General features: G+C 44.5%; 1 protein-coding gene across 1 annotated transcript in view; it reads right to left on the bottom strand.

Annotated features, from left to right (window-relative positions):
* The window catches only part of LOC115320675, a 40,422-nt gene extending 24,477 nt beyond the window's left edge, over window positions 1–15,945 (bottom strand). The window contains exon 1 of the mRNA XM_040214319.1: window positions 15,808–15,945. Coding sequence (XP_040070253.1) covers window positions 15,808–15,945 — 138 coding nt within the window. The remainder of the gene's footprint in view (window positions 1–15,807) is intronic.
* Window positions 15,946–26,699: the final 10,754 nt, after the last annotated feature.

Here is a 26,699-nt window from a genome sequence, read left to right as displayed (position 1 = left end):
CTGCAAGCTTGTCGGCTTCTTCATTGCCTTGTATGCCAATGTGACTGGGTACCCAACAAAATTTTATATTTTGACCTCCATGCAAAGCAGTGTTAAGTTTATATTAAATCTGTTGTACAAGCATATTTTTAGTGTCTTTAAGAGAGCAAACTGCAAGAATCACACTTTGAGAGTCAACAAACAGGACCGCCCTCAGTATTTTCCTATTGATAATGCATTCGATCGCCATTGATACCGCATAGAGTTCCGCCGTAAAAATGCTCGCGACACAATCGAGTCGTTGAACCTTGGAAAAGCGTTCTGAATACACAGCGCAACCGACAAAAGAAGAAGTCTTGGCACCATCTGTATAAACATGAAGATAACCATCATACTTAGTTTGCAGTTCACCAAACTCTTGCATAATTACAGCATGGGAAATGCCGTGCTTGTTGAACTTCGCAAGAGACCAGTCAGATTCAACTCGCTGTGCTTTCCAAGGTGGAATACCGTTGACCTTCCTAACGAGGCCGACCTGGCCCAGAGGAAGGTGCAGAGAAGTGCGAAGATGTTCAATACGGAAGCTTAACGGAGTCACAATGCTTGGTTTATTTTCAGAAAGGCGAAAGAACCTTGACCTTGTAAGAGAACAGTATGTCGGATGCTGGGGGTCGGCCAGAATCTTATAAGCATATGTTAGACTAAGATATGTACGTCGTTTGTTCAGGGACAGCTCATTGGATTCTGCATACAAACTGAGGACGGGCGATGTCCGGAAGGCTCCTGTTGCCAGTCGCAAGCCGAGATGGTGAACTGGGTCCAACATTTTAAGGGCAGAAGGCCGAGCCGATCCATACACTACTGCACCGTAGTCAAGACGGGATCGTACAAGGGCGTTGTATAACTGCAGGATACATTTTCTATCAGACCCCCAAGACTTGTGAGATAAAACTTTCAAAAGGTTTGTGGACTGAAGGCATTTTTGCTTCAGAGTTTTAAGGTGGGAAATAAAGTTAAGCTTTTTATCAAATATTACACCAAGAAACCGGTGCTCCTTTTTAACTGGAATAGTGTTCCATTTAATTTCATGGAGGGATCCAAAGACAGCCCGCGTCGCAAAGAAAAAGGAACACAGACCGTTTTTGAAGCAGAGAACCTGAACCCATTTTCGTCGGCCCACTTGGACAATTTGTTTATGGCTAACTGCAACTGGCGCTCACAACTAGAAAGGTTACAGGACGATGATGAAATCTGTATATCATCAGCATAAAGAGAATACGAAATAGATGGTGGCAGCAGTCGTGCGAGTGAATTCATTGTCAACAAAAACAAAGTCACACTTAAAACACCCCCTTGAGGGACTCCATTTTCTTGAACAAAGGAGTCAGATAGGGCTGAGCCGAGACGAACTTCGAAAGTCCTGTCTGTCAGATATTCCTTTATGCTTCGTAGCATACGGCCCCGGATATTACAGGCATACAGGTTTTGGAGAATCCCATACCTCCATGCTGTGTCATATGCCGTTTCTAAGTCGAAAAAAACCGCAACACAGTGCTGCCTGTTTACAAATGCCTCACGTATCACAGTCTCCAGGCGAACTAAGTGGTCAAGGGTAGATCGACCTTGGCGAAATCCACATTGATTGTTATCAAAGACCCTCTGGCTTTCTAACATGTAGACCAGTCGCCTGTTTATAAGCCTTTCATATGCTTTCCCAAGGCAGCTTGTGAGTGCAATTGGGCGATAGCTTGATGGTTGTGAGGGGTCTTTGTGAGACTTCAGGAGGGGGATGATATGTGCGTGTTTCCAAGCCTGAGGGAAACATGCCTTTTCCCACAAAAGATTAAAAAACAGGAGAAGGTTTTCAAGGGATTCTGTAGAAAGGCGGCGCAGCATTTCATAATGGATTCCATCGGGACCAGGGACAGAGAGCTTTCTCACATTAAGAGCCATCTCAAGCTCGCATCGCGTAAATGGTTGGTTATACGATGCCGAGTTTCCTCCTGACATGACAAGCTTTTGTCGTTCCGCACAAACTTTTAACTGTCCGAAGGAAACACTGTAGTTGGCCGAACTAGATGAATTCTAAAAATGTTCCCCGAGTATGTTACCAATATCTTTTAGAGACGAAGAAGGAGCATTAAACGTTGGAATGGCAAAGCACCTGTAATCCCCATTTACTTTCCTGTATCTGTCCCAGGCCTCCTTGGCTGGGACAAAGCTGGTTAAAGAAGAGAGATACTTCATCCACGACTTCCGCTTTGCCTGCTTCCTAGTCCAACGAGCCTTGGCTTTTCGTCGCTTGAACTCAACAAGGTTGCTTGAAGTGGGGTATCTGCGAAATCTGCCCCACGCCCTATTTTGGTCCGCCCGGGTTGTGGCACGCTCCTTATTCCACCAAGGTTTACATTTTTTGGGTATATTACCAGATGTTTGGGGAATGGACTGCTGAGCAGCCTTTAGTATCTGCTCAGTAACATAAAGTGTAGCGTTCTCAGGGGACATAGACGAAAGAAGCGAAGGACACAAAGTGGAGTGAAGATTAAAAAGTGCCCAGTCTGCCTTGTCTAACTTCCACCTAGGAACCCGCTTTAAAAGATTAGGCAATGGAACGGTACTTTCTAAAACAACTGGATAATGATCACTTCCAAAAGGGTTATGGAGAACCTTCCATGAAAAGCAAGGAAGTAATGAAGGTGAAGCGATAGAAAGATCAATAGATGTGAATGTGTTGTGTGCCGCACTAAAAAAAGTTGGCTCTCTCCCGTTAAGAAGGCACAGCCCAGAAGACAATAAAAGACGTTCAATTACACCACCACGGGAGTCCTGACGGGTACTACCCCACATGGGATGATGAGCGTTAAAATCACCTAAAATTAAAAACGGTTGAGGAAGCTGTCCAACAAGTCCCTGCAGCTCTTGAAGATTTAAAGGAACATTTGGTGGTAAGTATAAAGAAACAAGCGTTACAAGGCGGTCCACGAGGAGACGCACTGCAACTGCTTCCAGAGGTGTGCGGATTGGGACTTGAGAGCAAGCGACTTCACTCTGCACAACTACTGCAACGCCACCTGAAGGAGTGGAAGCGGGACGGTCTTTCCTGAAAACCTGATGGCGCCTTAAAATGTTAAAAGAATTAGAGTGAAGATGGGTTTCTTGCAAGGCAAGAGCGATAGGTCGAAGCTCATCCACGAAATGATTGACATCATCAATATTTCTTAAAATACCGCGACAGTTCCATTGCATAAAATGTAACTTCGTCATCTATTAAAAAATTGTGTAAATATGTAAATATAAGAAGATAAAACCTGGTAAAATAAATAAAGCTATGGAGAGCCAACTCGAGCTAGGTGGAATATGTGACCACAATACGGTAGCTATTGGGGTCATCACTTGGGCGCTACTACAGGTTGCTTCTTTTTAGATTTACGAGAAGCTGTCTCCCATTCCATACCATCCTGGTCAGACCCAGGAGTAGACTGACTGTCAGCATCAGTTGGTATCTCCATGTCCTGGGAAGTGTCCGATGGATGGAGTATGACGGAGCTGGTCCGGCCTGGTACGCGCGGGGGAAAACCCCGGCCACGACCGGATGGAGGAGTGGCGGACGAACTGGGCGAGGGGTCACCCAAGTTTGTCTTGACACCTCCTTTCACAGGAGCTGCATGGGTACCATGCTGCTCCTTCAGTAGGGGGACCCTCTCCACCGAGCAGGAGCGAGAAGCTCGCTCCTCCCTAGGAGGGGACCTAGGAGACGGGGAAGGCGCGTCTGCTGCCGGCCTGTCCTTGGATGGAGGGGCAGCACGCGTGCCACCACCAGGGGCTGGAGGAAGCTGCTGCTGCCCCTGTCGAGGAGCTGGGGCCCTGAGGTCGGCCGCCAAGGTCTCGGGAGAGACCTGCGTGGCCCTCGACTCCGAGCGTGGTGCAGGGCCCCTGCGCACCATGTCGGCAAAACTTCCCTTTGACACAAAGGAGAATCGTTTTTTCGCTTCCGAATACGAAATGTTCTCCTTCACTTTAATGGCAAGGGTGTCTTTCTCTTGTTTCCACGAGGGACAGGTACGATAGTAAGCGGGGTGTGGTCCACCGCAATTAACACAGTGGGCCACAGCCTCCTCACAAATGTCAGAAACATGACCCTGACTGCCACACTTTGCACATGTCTCCTTCCCTCGGCATCTGCGTGCTCCGTGACCAAAACGTTGGCAACGGAAGCACCGCTGGGGGTTGGGGACGTAAGGGCGAATGCGGCAGTTCAGGTATCCTGCCTTGACGGTCTCTGGGAGTGTGTGCTTTTCAAAGGTCAGGATAACATGTTTCGAAGGAACCTGTTCACCATTTTTCCGAAACATTATGCGTTTAACGGCGACAACGACGGAACTTTTAAGTCCCTCGAGAAGTTCTTCTTCGCTTGTGTCCAGAAAGTCGTCTTCAGAGAGGACTCCACGAATGGTGTTAAGTGTGCGGTGAGGACTCACCGACACCTTCACGTCAACAATGGTGGTCAGGTTGAGGAGTGCTTCGCTTTGCTTTTTTGTGTTTACCTCCACAAGGAGGTCTCCAGAGTACAGTTTTTTTGCCTTGTAGGAAAACCCTACAAGCTGCTCTAGAACTTTGGCTACAATGAAGGGTGACATCTTTGCAACTGTCTTGTGTTCATCAAGAAAGTGAACAACAAAAAACTTTGTGAAGGATTCTACCTCGGGATCTTTGTCAATGGTTTTGTGTTCAAGGCAACGCCTTTTAAGGGCGTGCCCTGAACGGGGTTTAGAGGGGTAGGGCGCCATAGAAGGGCAAAGAATGTTCGGAATCCGCGGTGCACCGCCCACCACCGAGCCCAACAAGGGGTTAGGTAACGCATCATAACAAGATGAGCTTGGCTGGAGACGTTACACTAACAGTGCTGCCGGGAAACTATACCCAAGTGTGGGTCAAGACAGAAGTCTATTGCCACCCAAGGTTAGCCCTTGCCCCCAAAGAGTGGTGAAAAAGGAGTAAGAGAAATGAGAGAGAAGTAAAAGAAACAGGAAAGGTAAAGGTGAAAGATTGGAGGGGATAGTAGAAGAAAAGGCGACTAGACTGAATCATCCTGGCCGGGCCTTACCAGGACTCCCGTCTACGAGAAGCGGGGGCCGAAGTGGTGTATTGCCTCACCCGGGGGGCCCCGAAGGGTCCAAACCTACCCCGGGCTCGGCTCAACCACCAGGATGCCCTTTTCCCCGGACGCGGGAAAGCCACGCACAGCCATACGTGGGCGGGCGAACCCGCATGGCTCGGGGTCCGTGGAGACGCCACTCTCCAAACACCTGCTTTCACAGGTGCCCCCTGCGGGGCGTTCGCCACACGTCGGTCTTCCGAGGTGCGCGGGGCTCTTGGGCGGCGTACCGCACCTGGTCGTCGCGGCGGTGGTCGTGCTGCGGCGCAGGAGAACGACGTCGGGGCGGCGCAACATAGGCTGGAGGAGGAGGCGGTGGCCGTCGGGCCACTGCGGCGTAGGTCAGGGCGGGCTCTTCGGGTGGTGCTACGTAGGCAGGAGCCTCCGGTTGAATTGCCCGCTGGACTTCTTCGCGCACCACTTCGGCTATCGACCGGCTGGTTGGCAGCAGGCAGCAGCTTCTGGAGCTCCTCCCATACGATGTCGCGGACGATTTCCCGAAGGCCGTCGGCACCGGTGGCGTTCAGGTCTAGTCGGCAAGATGCGGCGGTTCGAGGAGCAGGCACGCCGGCGAGTCGATGGTAATGGCTTGCTCGGGCCGACAGCGCTCGCTCGATGTTAGTGGCTTCAGCCACAAAACCGTCGACGGTTGTCGGGGGATGGCGGACAAGGCCCCCAAAAATTTCAGCCTTCACGCCACGCATGAGGACGCGAAGCTTCTTCTCATCGGCTGCCTCCGGATCGGCTCGGGCACATAGGCGCATGACATCCTCTACGAAGCTGGTCACGCTTTCGTTGGGGCCCTGCACCCTTGTTTGAAGAAGGTCCTCCGCTCGCTGCCGACGGTGGTGGTTGAGGAACGTTCGCTTCAACTCCGCGGCGCAGGACTCCCACGTAGTGAAGGACGCTTCGTGGTTTTCAAACCAATGCCTCGCAGTTCCTTCAAGCGCGAAGTAGAGATTGTGGAGGCATTGTTCAGTCGTCCATCTGTTGTGGCGGGCTACACGTTCATAGTGTTGCAGCCAGTCTTCAACGCCATCGTGGACGTCTCCGTGGAAAGGTGTTGGAGTCCTGGGTGCGATTGGCAGGTAGACAACGGCAGAAGCGGCCGGGGTCTGCGGCTGGTTGGCCATCGTCGTCTTCGGCTTGATCGTGGGTGGCAGAAGTCCGTGTTCCGGGGTAGACCTCGGATGCGGCGACTTGACCGGGTCTCGATCTGGTCTTCGTCGGGTCCTCCGGAGCTTGGGTACGGACTTGTACCGCGGGAACTTGGAGGGCTGCGCTACACGGACATGCAGTACCCCGCACCTCCACCAAAATGTCACGAAGGACAAGTGATGAGACGGCGAATAACGGAGTAAACTGAACGTTTGATCGGGCGAACTTGTGCCCAAACAGTAAAAGGAGAAAGAAAGATAACAACAGAGCGTGGCGGGCGTCGAAGGCGGCGAAGCAGCAAGTTCGAACACTGAGGCGAAACTGACTCGGCAAGCTCGCGGGCGGCCTTTTATATAGAGTGCGTCCCTATCTCGAAGATTCGGCGAAAGCGGCTCGAGCGTCGCGTGATCGGGGCGAGAATGAACACGCACTTTCTAGATAACAAAAGCAGGAATAAATGATAGAAGTTACGTGCGGTACATGAATAAACGAGAACTTCCTGGAGGTTCCGGATCGAGCGTTGCTTTCTCAGCCCTGCGCGCAATATAAAGAAGTCAAGATGGTTTGAACCATCCTAGTTTCTTGCCAGTATACGTGAAAATACGGCCGCATGAAGGAAAAAAAACTCCGCACTTGGCCTGCTGTGTTTTTAAAACAATTGATCTAGGACCCCTGTGTGTCATCGTCTGACGTAAAAAGTTTGTGAAAGTTAGTTTTTATACTTGCTAAATAAAACAACACTTTTGAAAACGTTTGTTTAAAAACAGTTTTGTGAATTCATAAATTTTGTAATAAAACTGGACGTGTGTATGAACTTCTTAATTATCATAGCATACCAGTCACACGTCCTTTTTACTAAATGGTACATGATCTCAAATATTATAAAAATACTCACGTCCTAGGCATATAACAATGATGTAAAATGTTCGGTAACGCCCCATACCTTTTCATTTTAAATGGTGAACAAATATGTCTTCTTTCCAAACACACTTCTCATTATGACGAACCATTATGTAAAAATAAAATATTTTTTGTAAATTTAAAAACGCATAAAATATTTTGATGTAAAACATTAAATTAATAAAGAATACCTATTGTTAAATGACGATATGATTTGGGTTTTCAGATTATCTTTTCAAGTTTATATTGTTGTTTATTTTATATACACCACATTTAAAGTAACAATATTATAATTTTGAAATAGGCGTAAATAAAAGCGTTTATTTGACATGTTTCTTATGCCTTTAATAATTGTACATCGAAAGATAGCTCGATTGAAAGTTCGCTCAATATTTTCAAAGATGCACGATTCAATCATTTGTATTTAATAAATTAAATATGAAATTTAACCCTTCTATACAAAGACTCAAAGAAGTAACAAAAGTTAGCATGGTGGCGAAAAAAAAAAAAGAATCTAAGCGTTGCGAGACTCCAAAATGTGTCACTCGTGAAAACTGCAAGAATCGCAAAACTTACCTCTGTTCTTACGAAGCCAAAAACTCAAGAACAAAACATTTTCTGTAGTTCTAATTTGAAACTTTGTTCTAGTCACATACCTTCCACCAAAATATATTTTTTTTCCCGAATTTTGTGAGATTCCATCTAGTTTTTTTGCATGATTTGAAACGAAATAACCCATACGTGATCTTCCTCCCAAAATTACATCAGCGGTGGGTCGTCCGTTCTCCAAGCTAATGCATGATTTAGATTCTGGGCAATAATTTCTAAAAATCACGTATACATGAAGTGAGCAATGCCAAGGGTGGTGAAAATTTAGGTAAAAAATCGTGTAAACTGTACTATGAGAACGTCGTCCGGTGAAACGACGCAGTTCACAACAAATTTGTTTTAGGAATGCAAACAAAAGATGGTATTCACTAGACTTAAAATTATGTAAACAAGTTAGTGATTCCTCAAACACTGTTTACATAACAAGCAGAACAGGGCCTAGTTAAAATAATAAAGAAATACGTGGTAGAATCTAGAAACTCCGTGGCAGATTTTAAATGTCCAGAGATTGCGGAAGTTCTAAGACTTGAGCATGTATCCTTCTCAAAAGAAGCTCCGCTTGGGCCATGTCGCTCAGAGCAAACTCGTACCAACGCCTTGCAAGTAACGCGTTACTCATATATAGTTACTTCTCGTAACAAAGTAACGACTTCGTTACTTCTTTAGAAAAGAACCGAGTTGCGTATTTTCGCTACCTGCTGACGGAGTAACAAGTGACGGTATTTAGTTATTTATGGAAAGGAACGTCTAAAACGCAAGTTACCGTATTTGGTTTCCACTCCAGTTCGCGCCTGTGACTTTCACGGTAAGAAAAGATTCAACAATAAATTAAAAAAATATGCCGTTGAATGCGTTAAAAAGCTATAGGCATTATTGACGACACAAAGTATTAAAAGGCGGCCATAGCTTCAGAAAAAAGGACGCATTGATATTAACGCGATAGTAATGCGTTATTTTCGTGTCGAACTAATGCTTTATTTTTAAATCCCGGTAAAGAGTAACGTGCTTAGTTATTTTAGAGCGTGCAATTAGTAACTGCATTTAGTGACTTTTTTTTCAGTAACTTGCACATGTTTGGTTTAGAGCTTGTCGATTCACTTCTCTAGAACCCATTCTTCGCGATTTCTCAGTTCAAGCAATATCGTGCTCTTCCCGTGTGCGCTCACAAACTGACAACGCTGAAGCCGGCATGCCAGCTAAGGAAACAATGAGAATCCGCACGAGGCAAAGTCGGGTGTGTTCGGAGGGTGTGGAAATACAGCAGCGGTTCTTTTTTTTCTTTTTTTTGGCGAGGAAGGATGAAACATGGAAAGAGCTGTGGATGAGCAGTCGCAGGTACCCTTCTACGTTCTTCGTATACAATCTTTTACCTGCCTTTGCCGACCCTCTTGTGCGATTTAAAGGCTCTCTAAGATGAGAGGTTGCTCTTGCCACTGCCCTGTTTTATTATGTGGCGAGGCTTTGGTAACATTGCGCAAATCTAACGCAAATGTTTAAAGCGCCGCTCGATAAAGGCCGTACCCAGAGCCTTGCTCACAAGACTGCACTTAAAAAAAAAACACGCTCTTGAGAGCTTCTTCGATGCCCCAAAACCTCTTTCAGTTCGTGAAGAACGGTTTCGCTTCAAGCACAATCGCCCCCTGGCGCATTAGAAAGGCAACTAGGCAGCGAAGGACTGATTCGCAAGGTTTTTAACGAAAAACCCTTTTAGGTGGCGCTTAACCAAACCTTTTAGGGTGAAAAATACGGACAAGCATAACGACCGCTAAACGAATTATTATTATTTTTTTTTGCATTCAAGTTTTTTTTAATTATTATTGAGGGATGTACTATTGCGGACAATATGAGCTGAAACAGTCGTTTATACTTCTTTGCCGTACCTGCCACTATACTAGGACGTTGTGGTTCTAACTAATCATAAAATGCGAACATAAGTTCCATACTTCGGACTATATCACAAATTGAGAAATAATAGAGCTTGTGGGAAAAGCAGACACTTGAAAAGGCCGGATCGGGTGCTTCAGTTCCTATTTTCCGCGGGAATAGGTAGCGAGCAGCGACTGCATTATGCGTTTAGACAGAGACTACTGGGAAGGGGGGGGGGGTGTTATCACTATATAAGTGCAGAATCACTTGCGATTCTGCTGTACTGTCGACTATGAATGGACTACAAACGGGGGAACGCGTGGCCGCTGATGCATGCTGTGATACGTGAAGGCTGATGAATCCGACAACTCGAAAGGGCGGTGCAATGGTATCCGCTTATCCTGGCTTACCATAGAGTAATATACACAAGGTAAAGAACGGACACTGCCATAGGCCCCAGCGGCCCAGATAGATCAGTGACAGGTAGCGCTCCTAGCGGGCGGTATTAAGTATAATCTGATTCCGTTTCCGGTCAAGTTAGTTTCGGTTTCGGTTTGGGCGTTTTTGCTCCGGTTCTCCAATACCCTTCTCTCTCTCTTTCCTCCCCGCCCCGCTCATCTCTCGGGAGCACCTTGACTCCCGAAGCCGCTGTTTTTTTTTTTGTTTTTTTTTTAATACTGACACATTTTTGTTTTATTTTTTACGATAGAGTCCGTGCAAAAGGTGTCAATCAATATTTCAACTTACTTCACAAAGCAGAAGTATATATATTTCTTGTTCTTTTTATATTGTAAAGCATTGAAGTTACACAATCACCGCATTGACTCCTGGCTGGTGGAGCATTTTGGGGTCAACAACAGTAAGTGGTTCGAACACATTTTATTGGACCCCATTCATGTACACATGATTTACTTCAGAAGCTCTGTATGTTTTATACGAAAGAGATCGATACTCACAAAAATAAATGAATATGAAGGACTTCGGCATTCGTACACTTCGTAATAGATTCTTAGCGGAACCAAGTTAACAAAACCCTTCCACGGAGAACATGCTGTATGATACATTCACTTTCACGCCGACTCGGGTACGGGAAGTAAGTGCAAAAATAAATAAGACATCGCTATCATTACCAGTCATAAGAGTATAATAACAGTGCGATGCACACGCCGGATAGTACAAATTCCCGATTTCCGGCAAATATAAAAAAAACACCAATTTGCATAGCCTCAAACTCACTGCGGGCGAGCCATTACCAAACAATGAGAACTCTATTCGAAATCTGACAAGATTCAACGTCCCTAAATATTCCCCAAAATTGTTCAGAAAAGAAATATGGCTTCAGAAAAAAGCGGCTAAAAACTATGGACAATGGATACAAAAGTGGATACGTTTTCTTTCAGATATTGTTAGCCTCTATACACTGTTTTCTATCGAATTTCTTTAGAAAGTGGACAAATATTTTTGTTAGGGAGCCGTGATACACATTCGCTGCAAAAAGGGGAAACAAATATTTGGAGAGCAAGCTGCACCGCCCACTTAACCACTTTTTGTTTTTGGTTTGGCAACCGCCTCTGTTAATACGCTATTAACAATTAAACCTGTCTCGTTTTTACTAGCCACTGAAGAGTGCAACCGAACTTTGTCGGAATTCCGGTTAAAAAATAAACATGTCAACACAAGCGTATTCTGCAAAACAATTTCAAAAACCCTTTGTGGTACTCCTATGGGCAAAGGCGAAAACCTCCCAGACCTCAAGGTGTGCTATACAAGGCGGCACACACTCCTCGAACATGTCTCACACTCTCTATTATGGGAAAAAAGTGATTTTTTAGTTGCTGAATGAAATGAAAGGCAGCCTGTGATGGTACACTAAGTTCCCGAAGAATTTTCCAGGCACGTGGTATGCTTTAGGAACAAGACAGTACTGGTGAGGCCTGGTCAAGTTATTAGACTCATCCGATAGCAGCTGAGAACAGCCACAGCTGTAAGTTTTCTGTTCAAGCAAAAGCTTGATCAAATATCCCCAAACGTAATAAAAACGTGGACGAGTCATCAATTATGTTAGACCTGATGTCTGATGCCAGCTCAGAAATATCCTCTAGTGGCGGGAAGTTATCAATTGGAAGACATTCCGCCATGTCTAAAATTAAACTTTCATGGTGCGAAGATATTTGCAACTCCTTTAGGAGGTCAGCCTTGTCATCTTCTACGTTTTCATTGTCCGACAGTTTGAACAGTTTCTTTATCCAGAGGTGTTTTAGTCGTGAGGTGAACTGATGCACATTTGGGTTTGTGTTGCAGCCCAGCATTTGTCGTATATAGCTCCAAAAACGTTCTCAAGTGCGTCTTGCTGCAGGCGTCGTGTAAGTAAGAACTTAAAGTCATGGCAGCTTGAAAGCTCATCCCAGAGCATGAGGGCACTTTTTATAGTAACTTGCCACCCAATGATGGCTTATGGCTGCCTCCTACTTTGGAACTGCCATGCTGAAATCCATCCGAGTTACTGGTGGAGAAAATCAAGTAATTGAGATTCTCCCTTCAGAATGGCATGACGCAACTTCTGCCCTGTCTTCTTGAATTTTTTAGCTATTTAGACAATCAAAAAGTATGCACATCCTATCACAGAAATAGGCTGTAGCCATGGCTGCCTGAGGAAGTTCCTTTGCATAAACAAGATATATGATTACAAGAAAGATTGAGGCACTCAGTACCTGTGGGGCACAATTTTCTTCCATGTTACAGAAAGGTTTTTGAATAAATCTGTCTCTCAGTAAGTTTCGGAGTCAATTGCAAGCTAATCTCATGGATGGAACAATGAAGTTCAACAATAGAAGACCGCTCATTGACCTCATTTACAATGCAAAGTTTGTGGGCTTGGAGATTGCTTTTGGTTGTTTTGGGAAGGTGCGGAATATCAAAGACAAAGTAAACGTGTTCGTTGCCAACTTCAAGAAATGGCTTATCACCACACACACCAAGCTTACGTTTGAAGCCCCCTAACCACAGACCACAGCTTTTACTGTGAAGCCAACAGTCTTAAAGGGGCGATGCACTGATATTTGTTTTTTGCGCAAGTACCGCTTAGAACGAATCCCTGACATTAATGATCCGTAAAATATACCCGTTTGTCTTCACCACACGCAGTCGAAGTCACAGAAAAAAATGAAGAAAAACGAGCAGAGTTCACCCCCACAACTCGCAACCAGAACAAGCGGCCCCGTGATCTGGAGCCGATTATATGCCGCCAATGTTGATCATAGTCATGCGCTGGGGTTGGCAAGGCACAGGACACGCGCTGAGTTCCAGACATTGTTATGGTTCGGCTGTTGTCGTCATTGCAGCGATTTGACACAGGACACTACCCGAATGTTTCTCGAGCTATCGATTATCACGAGCCCAAATCGAGTGTCCACGCCATGCTCGGGTCCAATCTATGAGCCGTATTCAAATATCGTCACTGGGCGGTACTGCTACCGTCCAGCTATGTCATCAGGTTTTTCGAAGGAGAGATTGAATAAAAACACTGGGTTTTGTCCTCGAAATTACAGCGCAACAGAGGAGTTTCTTGGTCAGTGGCGTTGCGTGCGAGTATCCTTGAGTCCCACTAGTGCCAGTAAGCTCGTATAAAGTGAAAAACATTCCAATTGAATATCATTGCACCGCCCCTTTAAGCTCCCAAATGAGAGAAAGAGGAGACTGCTTTAAACAGAAGACGTTGTTGGAGTGTGCACAACAGTGTGTGCAAACGCACCTCCTGGAAATTTCAGACAGCATATCAACCAAGGCTCTATCTGCAATGTTAGAGGTGCGTTCAACACCGTCATCTGTAAACCCATGGACAATGTCATGTGCAAGGTCGTAAGTTAAGTTCTTTTCTTGAAACAATCTCATCGAAAATCAACGTGCACAGACGGTCAAGTGCAGCCAGCCAGCCCGGCAGAAACAACAGCGCAAAAAGCTCGAACCGATCGGCTCCACGAATTCACGGCGAGCATGCGAGCACGCGGGCGGTCATGCGTCACCTTGATTGATGCAAAGTCGACCGAACATGATGCAGCAGAAAGCACAGATGGACGGCACGCACGGCACAGACGAACGACGCAGGGACGAGCAGAGGCCATGCAGAATGATGCAGAGGCGACGGCGTGCAGGCAGGCAGCCCATGGCAGGCGCCATTCTTCACGTGGTTTTTGTGACGTATTTGATTTAATCTATTTAGTCGTTTTAAGTACTTTAAACAATTTTAAAGCATTGCCATTTAAAAAATAAATACTTTTCACAGAAATAGTTTAAATTAATTTTAACCAAATTGCAGAAAAGCGCCACGTAGCGGAGGGTATGAAACGCACTATCAGAGCCGCGAATCGGCTCCTGTGTCCTCTCTTTACGTTTACTATATTATTCTATGGGCTTACTCCGATGCAAACACTAAATAATTTACTAGGAGAATACATTTCGCTCCAACAAAATCCAATGACATTAAAAACAACAAAGTTCGTACAGTTGGAACGGTCGCATGCGTGCGCTCTCATGGCTTTTCCTCTGAATTGGGAGGGGTGTCACGCGCCAAAGCCCTTTATACTGGGAACATTTGGCAGTTTTTTGAAGATGCCGACAATCCAGCAACCACAGCTGGAAGTAAGACAACCAGGAGGTGGCAACTTGCCTCCGCCTGTTCGTTTAATCGAATTTTGAACTCACTCAGGATTAGGCACGCAAGGTATGCTGTGACCCACCATTGTAATAAAAGTGCTATCGCTAATGTAAATGTGTTCGGCGCTGCACTCGTAGTCAGAAGCTCAAACGTACTTATCTGCTACGATCTCTTAATGGTATATGAGCTTAAACTTATTCCTCTTTTTTTTAAATATGAATTTAGAAAAAATTCAGTGCAGTGACGAGCGCTATCTATGAGAGGCACTGCGGACCCCCGCGCTCAATCGCCAGATTAATTTTTGATTGATAACGCCTAATTTGGTTTTAAAACTAAATAAATAAAGCTTACTTGTAAGTTATGTTTTTGGAGATCAATAAATGGTGGCCAGTGCTTGAATATAGTGACCAGTTAGGCATAACAAAATGTCAACGTACAAGAAAGTGTGTTTATAAAACAACTACTAACCGAAAATTTCGACTAGCGCACGTAAGTAGAGTGGCCAAAAGCAAAAACTTCAATTTTTTGTTATCGTAAAGTCCGCTCGTTTTAGCGGGCGACAGGCTCCGCCCATCGGTCAAACTCTCTCAGTATATAGAACCTTAGCATGCGCCATCTATGGTTGAGACAGTGTCTCGACCATAGATCGCGCATGCTTGGGGTTTGGGAATTATGGTGCGCCGGCGGCAGCCCTCTCTTTCTGCACCGCATGAGTACGCGACAACTTGAAGAGCGCGGTGTACATAAATTATCTCCAACGTGAAATGCCCACACCGCTAAGGGAAGATTTTGTGTAGTAGGCGCGCTGCCTAATGCGACTGACCTCAGTGAAATGTACTAGTGAATTATCTGTGCACACCTTCGCAACCACCTGTTCGCGCTTTATTCATCGCCGATAGCAAGTACGTTGCCGTACATACCCGGTTATTGAACGCATAAAACCTGCCTTGAAATGATAGATATTATAGGGGCGCGCAAAGAGTGGTTCGAATCTAAGAGGGCGGCGCTATTTATGTCCTTCTCATTCACATTTTCTGCAGTGTTGAAGGAAGACAGTTACGCGTCTCATCACACTGGAAAGCGCACTCTTCGGTAACGGTTTTCAAGCACAAATAATCTTAAAAGTAAGAACCTAATCAGTACACTCAGTGACGTTGGTGCAAATGTTCCGGAATGTATTATTGCCACCACAGTCTTTTCTTGCTCCTGGTGTTCTGGCGAGGGACCCTTTCACTTGAAGGGGCTTCAGGGGAAAATATCTAATTATGCAGGCTTCCCGAATACCTTTTTTAACTTCTATCGTATCAAACAACAGCGGTCACCGGAAGCTACATACAACGCGAATTCAACATCTTCCAAGTTAAAATAAGATTTCCCTAAAACTTTTGCAGATTACGATATGATTAGGCACACTATGAAGTTGATAAATACATTTTTCCACCCACCCCTATTTCTTTTTTTCTTTTTATGTTTAAAGATAACATACCTTCCAGGCGTTTTGGAGATTTCCACATCTATCTTCGTTAAGCCAGACGTTGTTTTCCAGATATCTTATGGTCATTTGTGCCTGCCAGGCACTAGTGGTAGCGATACAAGCTAACAAAGCTGCGTACTTCAGACCCATTGGAACTGATGCGACTCCCATTTTCCACCGTGCCGTGATCCCTTTCGAAGCATTTTTATACTTAAAAGATGCGTAGGCGTGCTTATCATTTCATAATCCACTTCCAAGAATTCCAAAGCCGTGGGTGCGGCACGTATTTTCTAAGAAACATTCTATATTTTGCTGCTTATTTTTTGTTGCCCGATTTCGCCGTTCATTTCTGCGAAACCTTGCACGCACATGTGTGTGTTTTTTCGTTTTTTTTATAGTGACTATAATGCCGCTTGCAATAAATCGAATGCCGTTGGGATTATAGCCACGCCTTCAACGCGTGTACATATATGTTTGTGCTTATTCGGAACGTCGACTGGACCACGAACGACGACAACGAGCCATTTAATCTAACCAAATGCCGCTTTATTGTCCAGTGACTTTCGGGGATGGTATCAGTGAAGAGCAGTGGGTGCGAATAGCCACGCGGTACTTTCGCCGCGCTCGATTGGTTGGAATGACTTGCGGTGTCCGCTGCGGTTTGCCGTGAGGTAAAACGTAGCATAAAGGCCTGCTATGCACCATTCTGACTATGCGCTATTCTGCAGAAATATTTGCATTTGAAAAAACATTTAAAAAACAACAAACTTAAATAAGTGCGAAACTGAACAGGCTTTTGTGGAATTCATATTGATATGCGTCTCCCATAATCATAAAATTATTACATAGTGAATAGTTTAGCAGTTAACTATAGTTACTGATAGGGCAAACACGGCCGGGAGAAGCCTCAGTTGAACCGCCTCCAGAGCGAGCTCCCTACATACGACAACGCTTCGTCGTCCAGTGCACCTCAAGCGCTCGCGCTCGGCCAAAGCAAGGCGCGTGGCATAGAGATCGTCTTCGATGTTTCATTCACGTCACTTGTCTTTAAGTGTGCGCATCTCTTATCGTTGTTGATATAATCTTCCTCATTAAGATACGTCATATGTTATGCATCAATCTTAGTAGCCTTAATGACCTGAAGAAAAAATAGAGGCATTATTATGCCCTGAGTATCTCATATTTTGCCTCCCAATGTTTCTACTTTTTTAGTGCAACCAATCGATCTTTAATTTTCTTTTGAAACCAATCCTACTAAAATGTGAGCATAGAGTAAGCTATTTACGAAGCGAACGTACACTAAGCTTGCGTTTAGCGCACCAACCTTGTAAAAACACGTGTTTGCATCGGATCTAATGGGTTTAGAGTCAGCACATCAGCAGTAGCGTAATAAACTGTAGTTACGAACACGTTCTAAACTTGTAACTTCCATTCATGGTAACAAAAACCATTGACTGTGGGATTGGTTAGTTGAATGATTGATTGGTTGATTGATTAAATAACTCATTAATACAATAATTGATGGATTAATTGATTGACTGATATAAGGGGCACATAGGGCTACAGGATAAGGCCTCTGTAATAATGGTAATGGACAATGGCCCAAAAGCGTGACCAGAAAAGGAAAAATGTAAAGTACTAAACGGCCAAAATTTGTAATAACTAAATATGCAAAAGTTGCACTCTTCCTAGCTCGGATTCATACTGACCGTTCCTCGGACGCCTTTCTCTTTCATGATAAATACCATTTTTTTTTTATTTATTATCTTTTGAAACATTTTCGGCACTAAAAACCGAACGTTTTTTCGGGCTGCCATCCAAGCACAATGATTTCTGATTGTTTTCGCCACCGGAAATATTAACTACGCAACGCCGACTGCTCGGAGGCCTCTAAAATATAGCCCACGCGGTGCACTAAAATATGTTTTTAGATGGTAACGTCATTCTGTCGGTGAATCTGTTCACAAACACATTTCAATGCTAACATTCCACACTAGTAGAACCGGCCGATGGCTCAGAACATGTGTTACGTATATAAATGCATGCGCTTCGCTCGATCTTTCTCGACTGCTTCTTGCAAACGTGGACAAATTAGAATCATACCTGCCTACCGTCTTGCCTGTTCAGATCAGGATTGTTATCCTACGTTTCCTCGTTCAAAATGAAACTTTTATGCCGAATGTCGGGGCAACGCTGAGACAAAACGAAGGTCTTCAGTGCCATAATAAGCTCTGTTCTCGTGCTTTTTCTTTCTTTTGTTATTGGGCAGTCGAAACGTTAAGAAGCGTACCAACCTTATTATTATTATTTTTTTTTTTTAATATTGCGGAACAGCACGCAGTGACAGAAGTATTCTCTTTTTGGAATTTAGAATTTGTGAGAGCAAATTCCACTTTTTGTGGCTCCCAAATTTTGCTCCAAACTTTGTTTTGCTGCCAGAGGTAGCAAACATCTGTCTATTGCCCCTGCTAAAAAAGGTTCACGCTTGTAAAAAGTTCCTTCCCCATATATTATTCATATTGAAGGCGCTCAATACACGAGGAACGGTTTAACAAACATAGCGTGAAGATAATGAATATGTTTCCTCGTTTCCACACACAGATGAGTTTAGCTCTTTCTTTAACTTAAAGTTGCTGTAGCGATTGTTTTGTAATTTTTATTACAGAGTTTTTGTATTTCGTTTTTTGGATCTCACTCTACGCCAGGGGTTTCCAAACTGTCTGGATGATGGGCAGAAAAGGGATCGTTTGCTGCCTCGAGAGCTGGAGAATATATAAGTTAAAATAAATGAGGAAAAAGAAATCCTAGATAAGAATTTAGAAACAAACTAGAAAGCTATAATAAGAACTAAGAAAGAACGAACCGTTATCTTTTTCACAAGTTATAACCAGTTTCCTGTGATTTTCAATGGGAAGATGATGGCCGATGGGCCGCTGAATGGCGGCAGTTGCTGAAAACGGACGAAAACGGCCCCCTTTTTCACATTGAAATGTTCATAAAATTACCTACAACTTTTTTACTGAGACAGCGTTAGTTCTGTAACATTGGCATCTGGTTCGAATTGATAAAGCTACATTTGGGCGGAAAATAAGCTTTAGGTGACTCATAGTTTAATTTTGCTGTAAAAAAAAAAAAGACAAACAAACAAACTGAATATTTTGGGAGACACCTTGTACTTTATATTGAAGTACAATACTTAGGTCATTATGATATTACACAATACTTGGGGCCCTCAAAATTCACCCGGCATATGGACCAAAGCTGATGCACACCAAAACTTTCAACACCCATGCTCGTGGTAAAAATGTGCTTTTCCGAGCTTATTACACAATTGTTTTAACATTCAAGTGTGTACGGAAAGATCTACACCTCTTCGTACATCCCTTTTACACCCTGCGGTTACCGAAATTGTGTTTAAATGGTGTTGCGGTGGTAAACTCATGATTTTGAAGTCGTCAAAATCGGAAACCACCAAATTTCGGACATACGCTCCGACACCAGAAGTCAGGAGGTTGTCCGCACAATTTGGCAGATTTCGTGAAGTTCAAGTAAACAAAATGGGCAGCTGACATCCAATACAAGTCAATGCTCAAGTTGTTCTCAAGCCAGATGAATGCGTGCGTTGTGAACAGGTTTCTCGGTTGTTTACGTGCAAGCGACCCCGAAAATAGCATACAGGTTATCAAACCATTTCGGATAAAAATGATGAGACCACGTAGGTTCTATTATGATACGTTCCGTCGCATTCTGAGATGTACTAGATCGAAGGCTTGACATGCGTGACGGTACGAGCTCACAGCTTTGCTAGATATTCAAGCTGCACCAGGGTTCGTGCAGTGGGGCCGTCTAGCGAAGCTATGAGCTCGTGCTCTAGTTTTTGCTTTAATACATGTTGGGATGGGGTGGCACTCAGTTGGTCGAACGACGTTTTAGCGAACGCCGACTTTTCATCGAATGACACTTTAGCGAATGGTCGGCCGCCTCGAACCGGCCTTTACGGGTGGGCCAAGTGTGCCAATATTTTTGTAATGAGCCGCCGCAGACTGCCACCGCGAAGCAGCGTGAACGCAGCGAAGGAGACGGGGGAAGGGGGGGGAGGGGGGGAGGGGGGTTGACACGTGTTCTCGTTATTTGCTAAGCCGTCATTCGCTCATGTAATATGAACCCCTCATGCTGTTTGGATTGGACAAGGGGCGTGTGAAAAATATCCAGACGGAACATGGTTATCAACAGCGGAGATACGGGCTGGAAGAAGTTAAGAGCGTCTAATTGCAAGGGCCGCAGAAATTGTAGTTGAGTGATTAAAGGATCATTTGAGGACATATATAAAAAGTAAGCCTTCTCTCCCCTTCCGCCATCACCCTTCACTTGTATTAAGGCTGCTGGAATATTAGTTCAGGCTAAGCCCTCTGTCTTTCAATCAGTAAATACTCAGGCCGTTCTAACTTCTAACTGACTTTGTTGTTTCACAGTTGATGTCTTGGAAAATGGAAGGCAGATTTTTTTTACATAGCCAACACATTAAAAGTGTTTTCAAGTAATACCTGCCATATTAATATTTCATGATTTCAAACCAGGGTCGCCCCGCCTGCCGCCTGTGGAGGGAGAAGATGCGAGAAGCCTCAAAGCCCAGCGACAGTGGCTGTGTACTGAGGAACGAAAGCTGGCGCCCGGCGAAGGCCAGGTTGACCTTAGAATGAATGCGGCTGCCTGCAAACGGCTACATGCGCTTACATCGATGGACGTAGAGACTGCGAAAATTATTATCCTCACCTGATAGATGCTAGGATGGTATGCATTCCGTATTAACTGCATGGCGTACTATACTCTCACAATGCAATGCACCTAGTATTTGGTTTCCCCTTGCCATGAAATCTTTCATAAACGGGCCTCGAATCAAACTCGAATCAAACTCAACTCGAAACTCCGCTCTTGCCGGTTATTCGCTTCATAAACCGACCTCCACTCCAACGCTCCTCGGATCGAGCGAATACTCGACTCTTTCATGTGAGATGCTTGTGAGATCTCCCACAAGCGTTTCACAGCTCCAGGCAATCACAATCGACACTTTCGTCGAGAATCTCAAGGTATCTCCTGCGCTTCCTCGAGGCGCTCCTTGAAATTCGAGCCGGTCTTCGCGGGTAGTGGCGACAGATCGGTCCGCTGTAATCACCTTTAACGAACCGCAATGCCTGGTTTTGAACCCGTTCCAACTATTATTCAAAGTAACTTTCTGGTGCGTCCCAGATGAAAGAAGCGTTTCCTAAAATAGGTCGAATTAAAGAAAAAAATGTTTGTTTTACACTGCGAGATGTATTTTTGAAATTCCTGAAAATAAAGTATAACATTTTACCCGCCTTAGCAACAGTGTTATCCACATGATCATTCCACTTCAAACTGAACGACAAAGGAGCTCCCGGGTAGTTATAATTTTCTGCATGGTCAAGTAACACATTTTTTTCAGTTTATATTCGGTCGGGGAAGATGTACAGCGAGAAAAACACATGTATTTACACTTGGCAATATTTAAACTCATTTCGCAACAGTCACACCAGTCTTCGAGCGCTTTTAAATCGTTTTGAAGCACACTGGCGTTAGGAAGGCGGCACAGGAGAAGAGGGCAATGGAGGGCGAGGGGAGAAAGGGAGAGCACTAGAAACGTTATAGAAGAGAGGGGGCTTCTCTTTTCCTTTCCTGCCTTTCTACTACTTGCGCTTTCTCCCTTCGTCTGTACTGCATGCAACTAGTGAAACGGAGGATAGAGGACATGTTTTTTTGAAACTGCAAAGACTCATGAATACCGTTAGATCAAACTCCACATAAAAGCAGCACCGCTCCACGGAAAGATGGCGGCCAGCAGTCTGTGCGCGAGTCCTGCCTAACTTGGCTGAACCGGATTTCTTCTCTCCCATGCCTATTCAACTCCTGTTGAGAGCGGGGAGGCACAGCTCGAACGGTCAAGATATAATGCATTGATGTCATCAAGTGGCGAAGCTCGCAACTACGCCAGCCCCCATGCAGCCTTCACTGTAAAGGGGATGCGTCTCGGGGGATCTTCAGAGACAAATTTGTTTTAAGTAATGGTTTGAAGTCTTTTTGGGGTCAAAACTGGTGTCCTCGTGGTTTGGCCAGAACGTGGTTGACACTAAGACAATAAATAGGCACTACAATTTCGTTGCAGGGTTCCTTTAAAAACATTCTGCCCTTTTACCATATTTGCAATATCAAGTGTTGGCATTGCTTTGAAGAAACTGTCTGCAATTCACTTTTCGAGGTAAGTCCACTTCCCACGTGGTTTGTAAGGCACATACGATGACAACGGACACATCTGTTCTGTTGAAGGTCAGCACTTATTAACTTACGCTTGTGTTTTTTTTTTTGTTTTTTTTTGTTTTTTTTTTTTGGTTACAGGTCCCTTCCAGATCTATTCAGGGGTGGAAGTGTAATTGGATGTGCTGTTACCTCAGAGATAACGAGCGAGCTGCGACGTAAAGAAAGAGCAGGCGGACTGTTTAGCGTAAATAAGTTTATGAAAAATCTACGACTCTCATATTCTGTCTTATCAAAGTCTGTAAAGATTGATAAATTTTTTTCAATATTTTAATACTGGAAGAACTGTGAACTTGTAGTGCGGCACCATCACGGTGTGCTGTGCCTTTTTGCCGCCTACTGGATTTTTCACATCTAGTAAGTGAAGAAAGCCCACAAGATGTTGGCTTTCACTGAGCATGTGCTTTGGGGACTGTGCTACATGAAACCGCAGGTCAAGGCACTGAAATTGATCATTTTCTACGAAGCGATAATGGTTGTTGGCAGCACAGTTAGCCTGTGTGCCCTACAGTGTAATACCCCTGTCAGACGGGCATTTAGATGGCCTTCAGAATAGACTCCTTCAAAGAATTGGCGAATCAACTCACGACCTCGGCTCTGCACCTGCCCTTTTACGTGCGCTTGTTTGCAGCTTTTTTTTTTTAAGGTGTTTTCTTCGAAGGCCGTTTAAACGGTCGTCTGGTGAAGCCAGTTTCCGCCCAAAGCAACATGGGCTCTTGCCACACAAGACTTGTATAAGAAGTGTACAGGATACGTGCAATAAATTTATTTTCTGCATGATGCTACCTGCTTATGTTTTTCCTTTCACACTTCCTGATTTTGAAGCCCCTTAAAGGTAGCAAGAAAATACTCTCACAAGTATATATTGAAACTCCTAGGTAGATGTGAAATAATGCTCCTTTGGGTCCAGGTAAGAACTCCCAGATGGATACGAAAGAATACTCCCGTAGGTCCACGTAATAGCTCCCAAATGGATGTGAAAAAACACTTCCTTAGGCCCAGGTAGCAACCCCCAGATGAACGTGATAGAATAGTCCCATAGGTTCACGTAAAAGCTTTCAGTTGGATGTGAAATAATACTCCCGTGGGTTCACGTAAGAACTTCCCATATGAATGTGAAAGAATACTCCCGTGGGGCTACCTAAGAATACTTTGATAGAAGTAAATAAATACTCTCGATGATCCATGTACACCCTCCTGTACTGAAGTGAGTTCTGGACTCATCCCTTGCACCCCCCCCCCCCCCCCCAAAAAAAAAAAAAAAAAAAATTTCTGGTTTGCATTGGAGTAAACTGTGAACTTCATTCCGGATGAGTATAGAAAACTCAAATATGGGAATGCGCTATAGGACAAGCGATTTATTCCCATCTGGGTATTTTTTTGTTTTTTTTTTTGTTTAGTTTGCAGTGACCGCTCAATAAAAAGTGATTTCGTTGCCGCCCCCGGGTAGAAAACAATAATACCGCCGTGTGGAACTGTGGCGCCATTTCTTAGGTGGGCACAACACAACATAACCCTTTACAGGAGCAATCCGCGCAGAACCACCAATTGATTGCCCTCATGTCATCATTCGTGCCCATTGCCTCACTCTCAACACGAGATTTTTAACGGTCGTCTAACTCTCGTAGTCAACCCTACAGCGTCTGGGATTACAAAATTAAAAAAAAAAGCTAATGTCCGTCCATCGACTTTCGCGCATATGCGACACATGAAAAAGAAATCAATCAGCCACAGGAAACAGAGGAAAATAAATACATGCATAAAACCTCCAAAAAAAGACACACATAATCGTCGCCGAAAAAGAAAATAGCCGATAACTTTGCCAGCGCGACCGTCAAAATATAACGAACAATAAAGTACGTCAGAGAAAACAAAATAAGAGAAACATACACTCCCAGGCCACCACTTTCCCCTCCCCCTCTCACCGCAGACGGTTGGGTCGTATTGGACTAGACGCTTAATTGTGACGCAGCGCAAACGCGCAGAAAAAATACTTTTTTTTTTCGTTTTTTAATGATTTGATATTATCAGTTTAAGACAGAGGCGTACAGATTGGGACACACAAGCCTGAACATTACCGCTACAAGTGTTTCGTACGAAAGACAGCCATGGCGGCTCACGGCAGGGCAAACGATTAGCGACGCTCTGTCCCGGCTGAACCAGCAGATCCAGGAAACGACCGCGGGGAGCTGTTGTCAGTTGAAAACTGCCATTCTAGATGCAAAGCTCGTGCATCGCACAGCCAGCATGAAAATATTGATGGCTCGTTATTCCCACCAGCAATGTACCAAAAACAAAAGCGTCAGTACAGCAGGATTATTTATTTGTTTATTTATACGAGTACTATTGGTCCTACACAGGACCAAGATAGGAGTGGATTTGCACAACACAAAAAAAACACAAAAAATACACGCGCTCAAAATGCACAGATTAATAAGACGTATTCAACACAACGATGAAATGATAACTCTAGGTAGTGCTGGCAGAAATCTCTGAAACAAAGGAACTGAACTCGTCTTGAGTTCCAGCGGTCACGACATGCGCGGTTAGCTTGTTCCATTTTCGCGCTGTTTGCAAAAAAGAACGAATACCTAAAACAGTCCTTGGAAAACCTCCGCCCTTCCACATACCCAGCCTGCTTGTTGCGGGTTATACGCGACATGCTCTCATTAATATACTCTTGCTTATTTACTAGGACCAGGTTATTCATTATGTTATAAAAAAAGGTTAAGCCGCTTCTGCTTCCGCCGCACTTGAAGAAGGGGTTAGATTTGCCCTTTTATAAAGGGGTGACACAGAGTCCAGCCGTCTACAGCAAGGAAAAACAAAATTACCCAGTCGAAGGAAGACAAACGAGCAGCGTGACGCTTGCGACTCTCCGGCCACGACCGTTTCCAGCTCTCCCTGAATTGGCGCGAAGACTTAGCATCGTCTGAACTCGGTGCCCATGTATTGTACGCCTTCACGTCTCCTATTGACCGAACTACATTGGCCCAGTTAAGAGGGACCACTCCCCTTTTAATATAGACACGCCTGAATTTTTCTGTCGGACTTTCCTACTGAGAGGGACCAAGGATACGGTTTCCTTGGTCTCTCTTAATGTGTCGGTGTCGCGTTAGATGTGGCTATTTTGTTCTTTCATTTCCCTCTTAAAAAGAACTGTCCCCCTGAAAACATCGTTGTCATCTCTAAAATCAAAGGGACAGTGTTCTTTATGAGAGATCGGTTTTAGTGAGTAGGCGCGTTCTATAGGCCTTCGTCGAGCACGGCGCCGTATCTTACGTCGCTGTCCAAGTCCATGTCCGTTGTTGCACAGGGAAATCCAGTTTTGGGTGGGGACTTCAACCTTCCAGATGTATCATGGGTAGATTATCGTCCCGTGACTACTCATTTATCGTGCGTCTATTCAGCGTTTCTGGACATTGTAAATGACTTATTTCTATCAGTTTGTCACCGAACCCACTACAACCGGTGCCAGCTGATTAGCTGTCTTGGACTTATCCGTGTGTAATAGGCCGTCAACTGTCACCTCTCTTTCTGTAATACGAGGGACGAGGCATAAGCGACCACAAAGCAGCTGTAGCGACAATAAAATGCTCAAATGTACCACGATACGAAGGGCAACCGAAAAAGGTTTACATGTTCGGCGTAGCTGACTATGATGATCTAAGATCTCATGGATTTTTGGCCTAGGTTTGAAGTGCGGGGTGCATCTACCGATGTAAGGGCTTCGTGGAAATTATTTAAGGAAAAGGAAAAAGAACTGCTTGACATATGCGTAACAGCTAAGATAGTGAGTGCAAAGCGCAAGCAAGATAAGCCTTGGATGAATCCGGAAATTAGACGTTCAATATATAGAAATAAGCGTATTTTCGCGTGGTATAAGAAAACACACGATTCATGTACACGCGATCATCTTAAAGAACTTCAACGAAGGCTTACAACTAAAGTAAAAAATGCAAAGTTTGATTATTTCTTTGCGTTTGGTCAAAAGAATAAAGATGTGGTGGGTATCCCTCCACTCGTGATTCACGACGCTCTTGTAACAGACGACAGCCTAAAAGCAACTGCATTCAATGGGTATTTCAGGTCTGTCTTTTCAACTTCAACACCTGCGTCTCTACCGCCAACTATCGACTTAATTATTGATGCTATGGACATATTACCTTTGGTCATAACGGCATACGTATATTATTAAGCAATATCAGACTGGGAAAGGCCGCCGGACCGGACGGAATCCTCAATATTGTTTTAAAATCATCTGCTGTTATCGTCGCGTAATATCTAATGATAGTATACACCAAATCGTTGCAAAGTGGCTTTCTTCTTGATGACTGGAAAAGCGAAAATGTAGTTCCAATACACAAGAATGGCACAAAAAATAATGTAAGCAACTATAAGCCAATATCACTAACACCATGAGAATATCTATCCGGTTGAATTTTTAAGATTAGTTGCTCCAACACAATCGGATTTCTAAAGTAACTTGTTACTGCCTGAGCACCGAGCACGCGATGGCTTTGATACATCTTTATTTCACACCTATACTCGTTCTCACCTCAAGATCCACTGTT

Source organism: Ixodes scapularis, unplaced genomic scaffold (assembly GCF_016920785.2).
Source record: "Ixodes scapularis isolate PalLabHiFi unplaced genomic scaffold, ASM1692078v2 PGA_scaffold5__190_contigs__length_132052651, whole genome shotgun sequence".
NCBI lineage: Eukaryota > Metazoa > Arthropoda > Arachnida > Ixodida > Ixodidae > Ixodes > Ixodes scapularis.
This window is presented reverse-complemented; position numbering and strand designations above follow the sequence as displayed.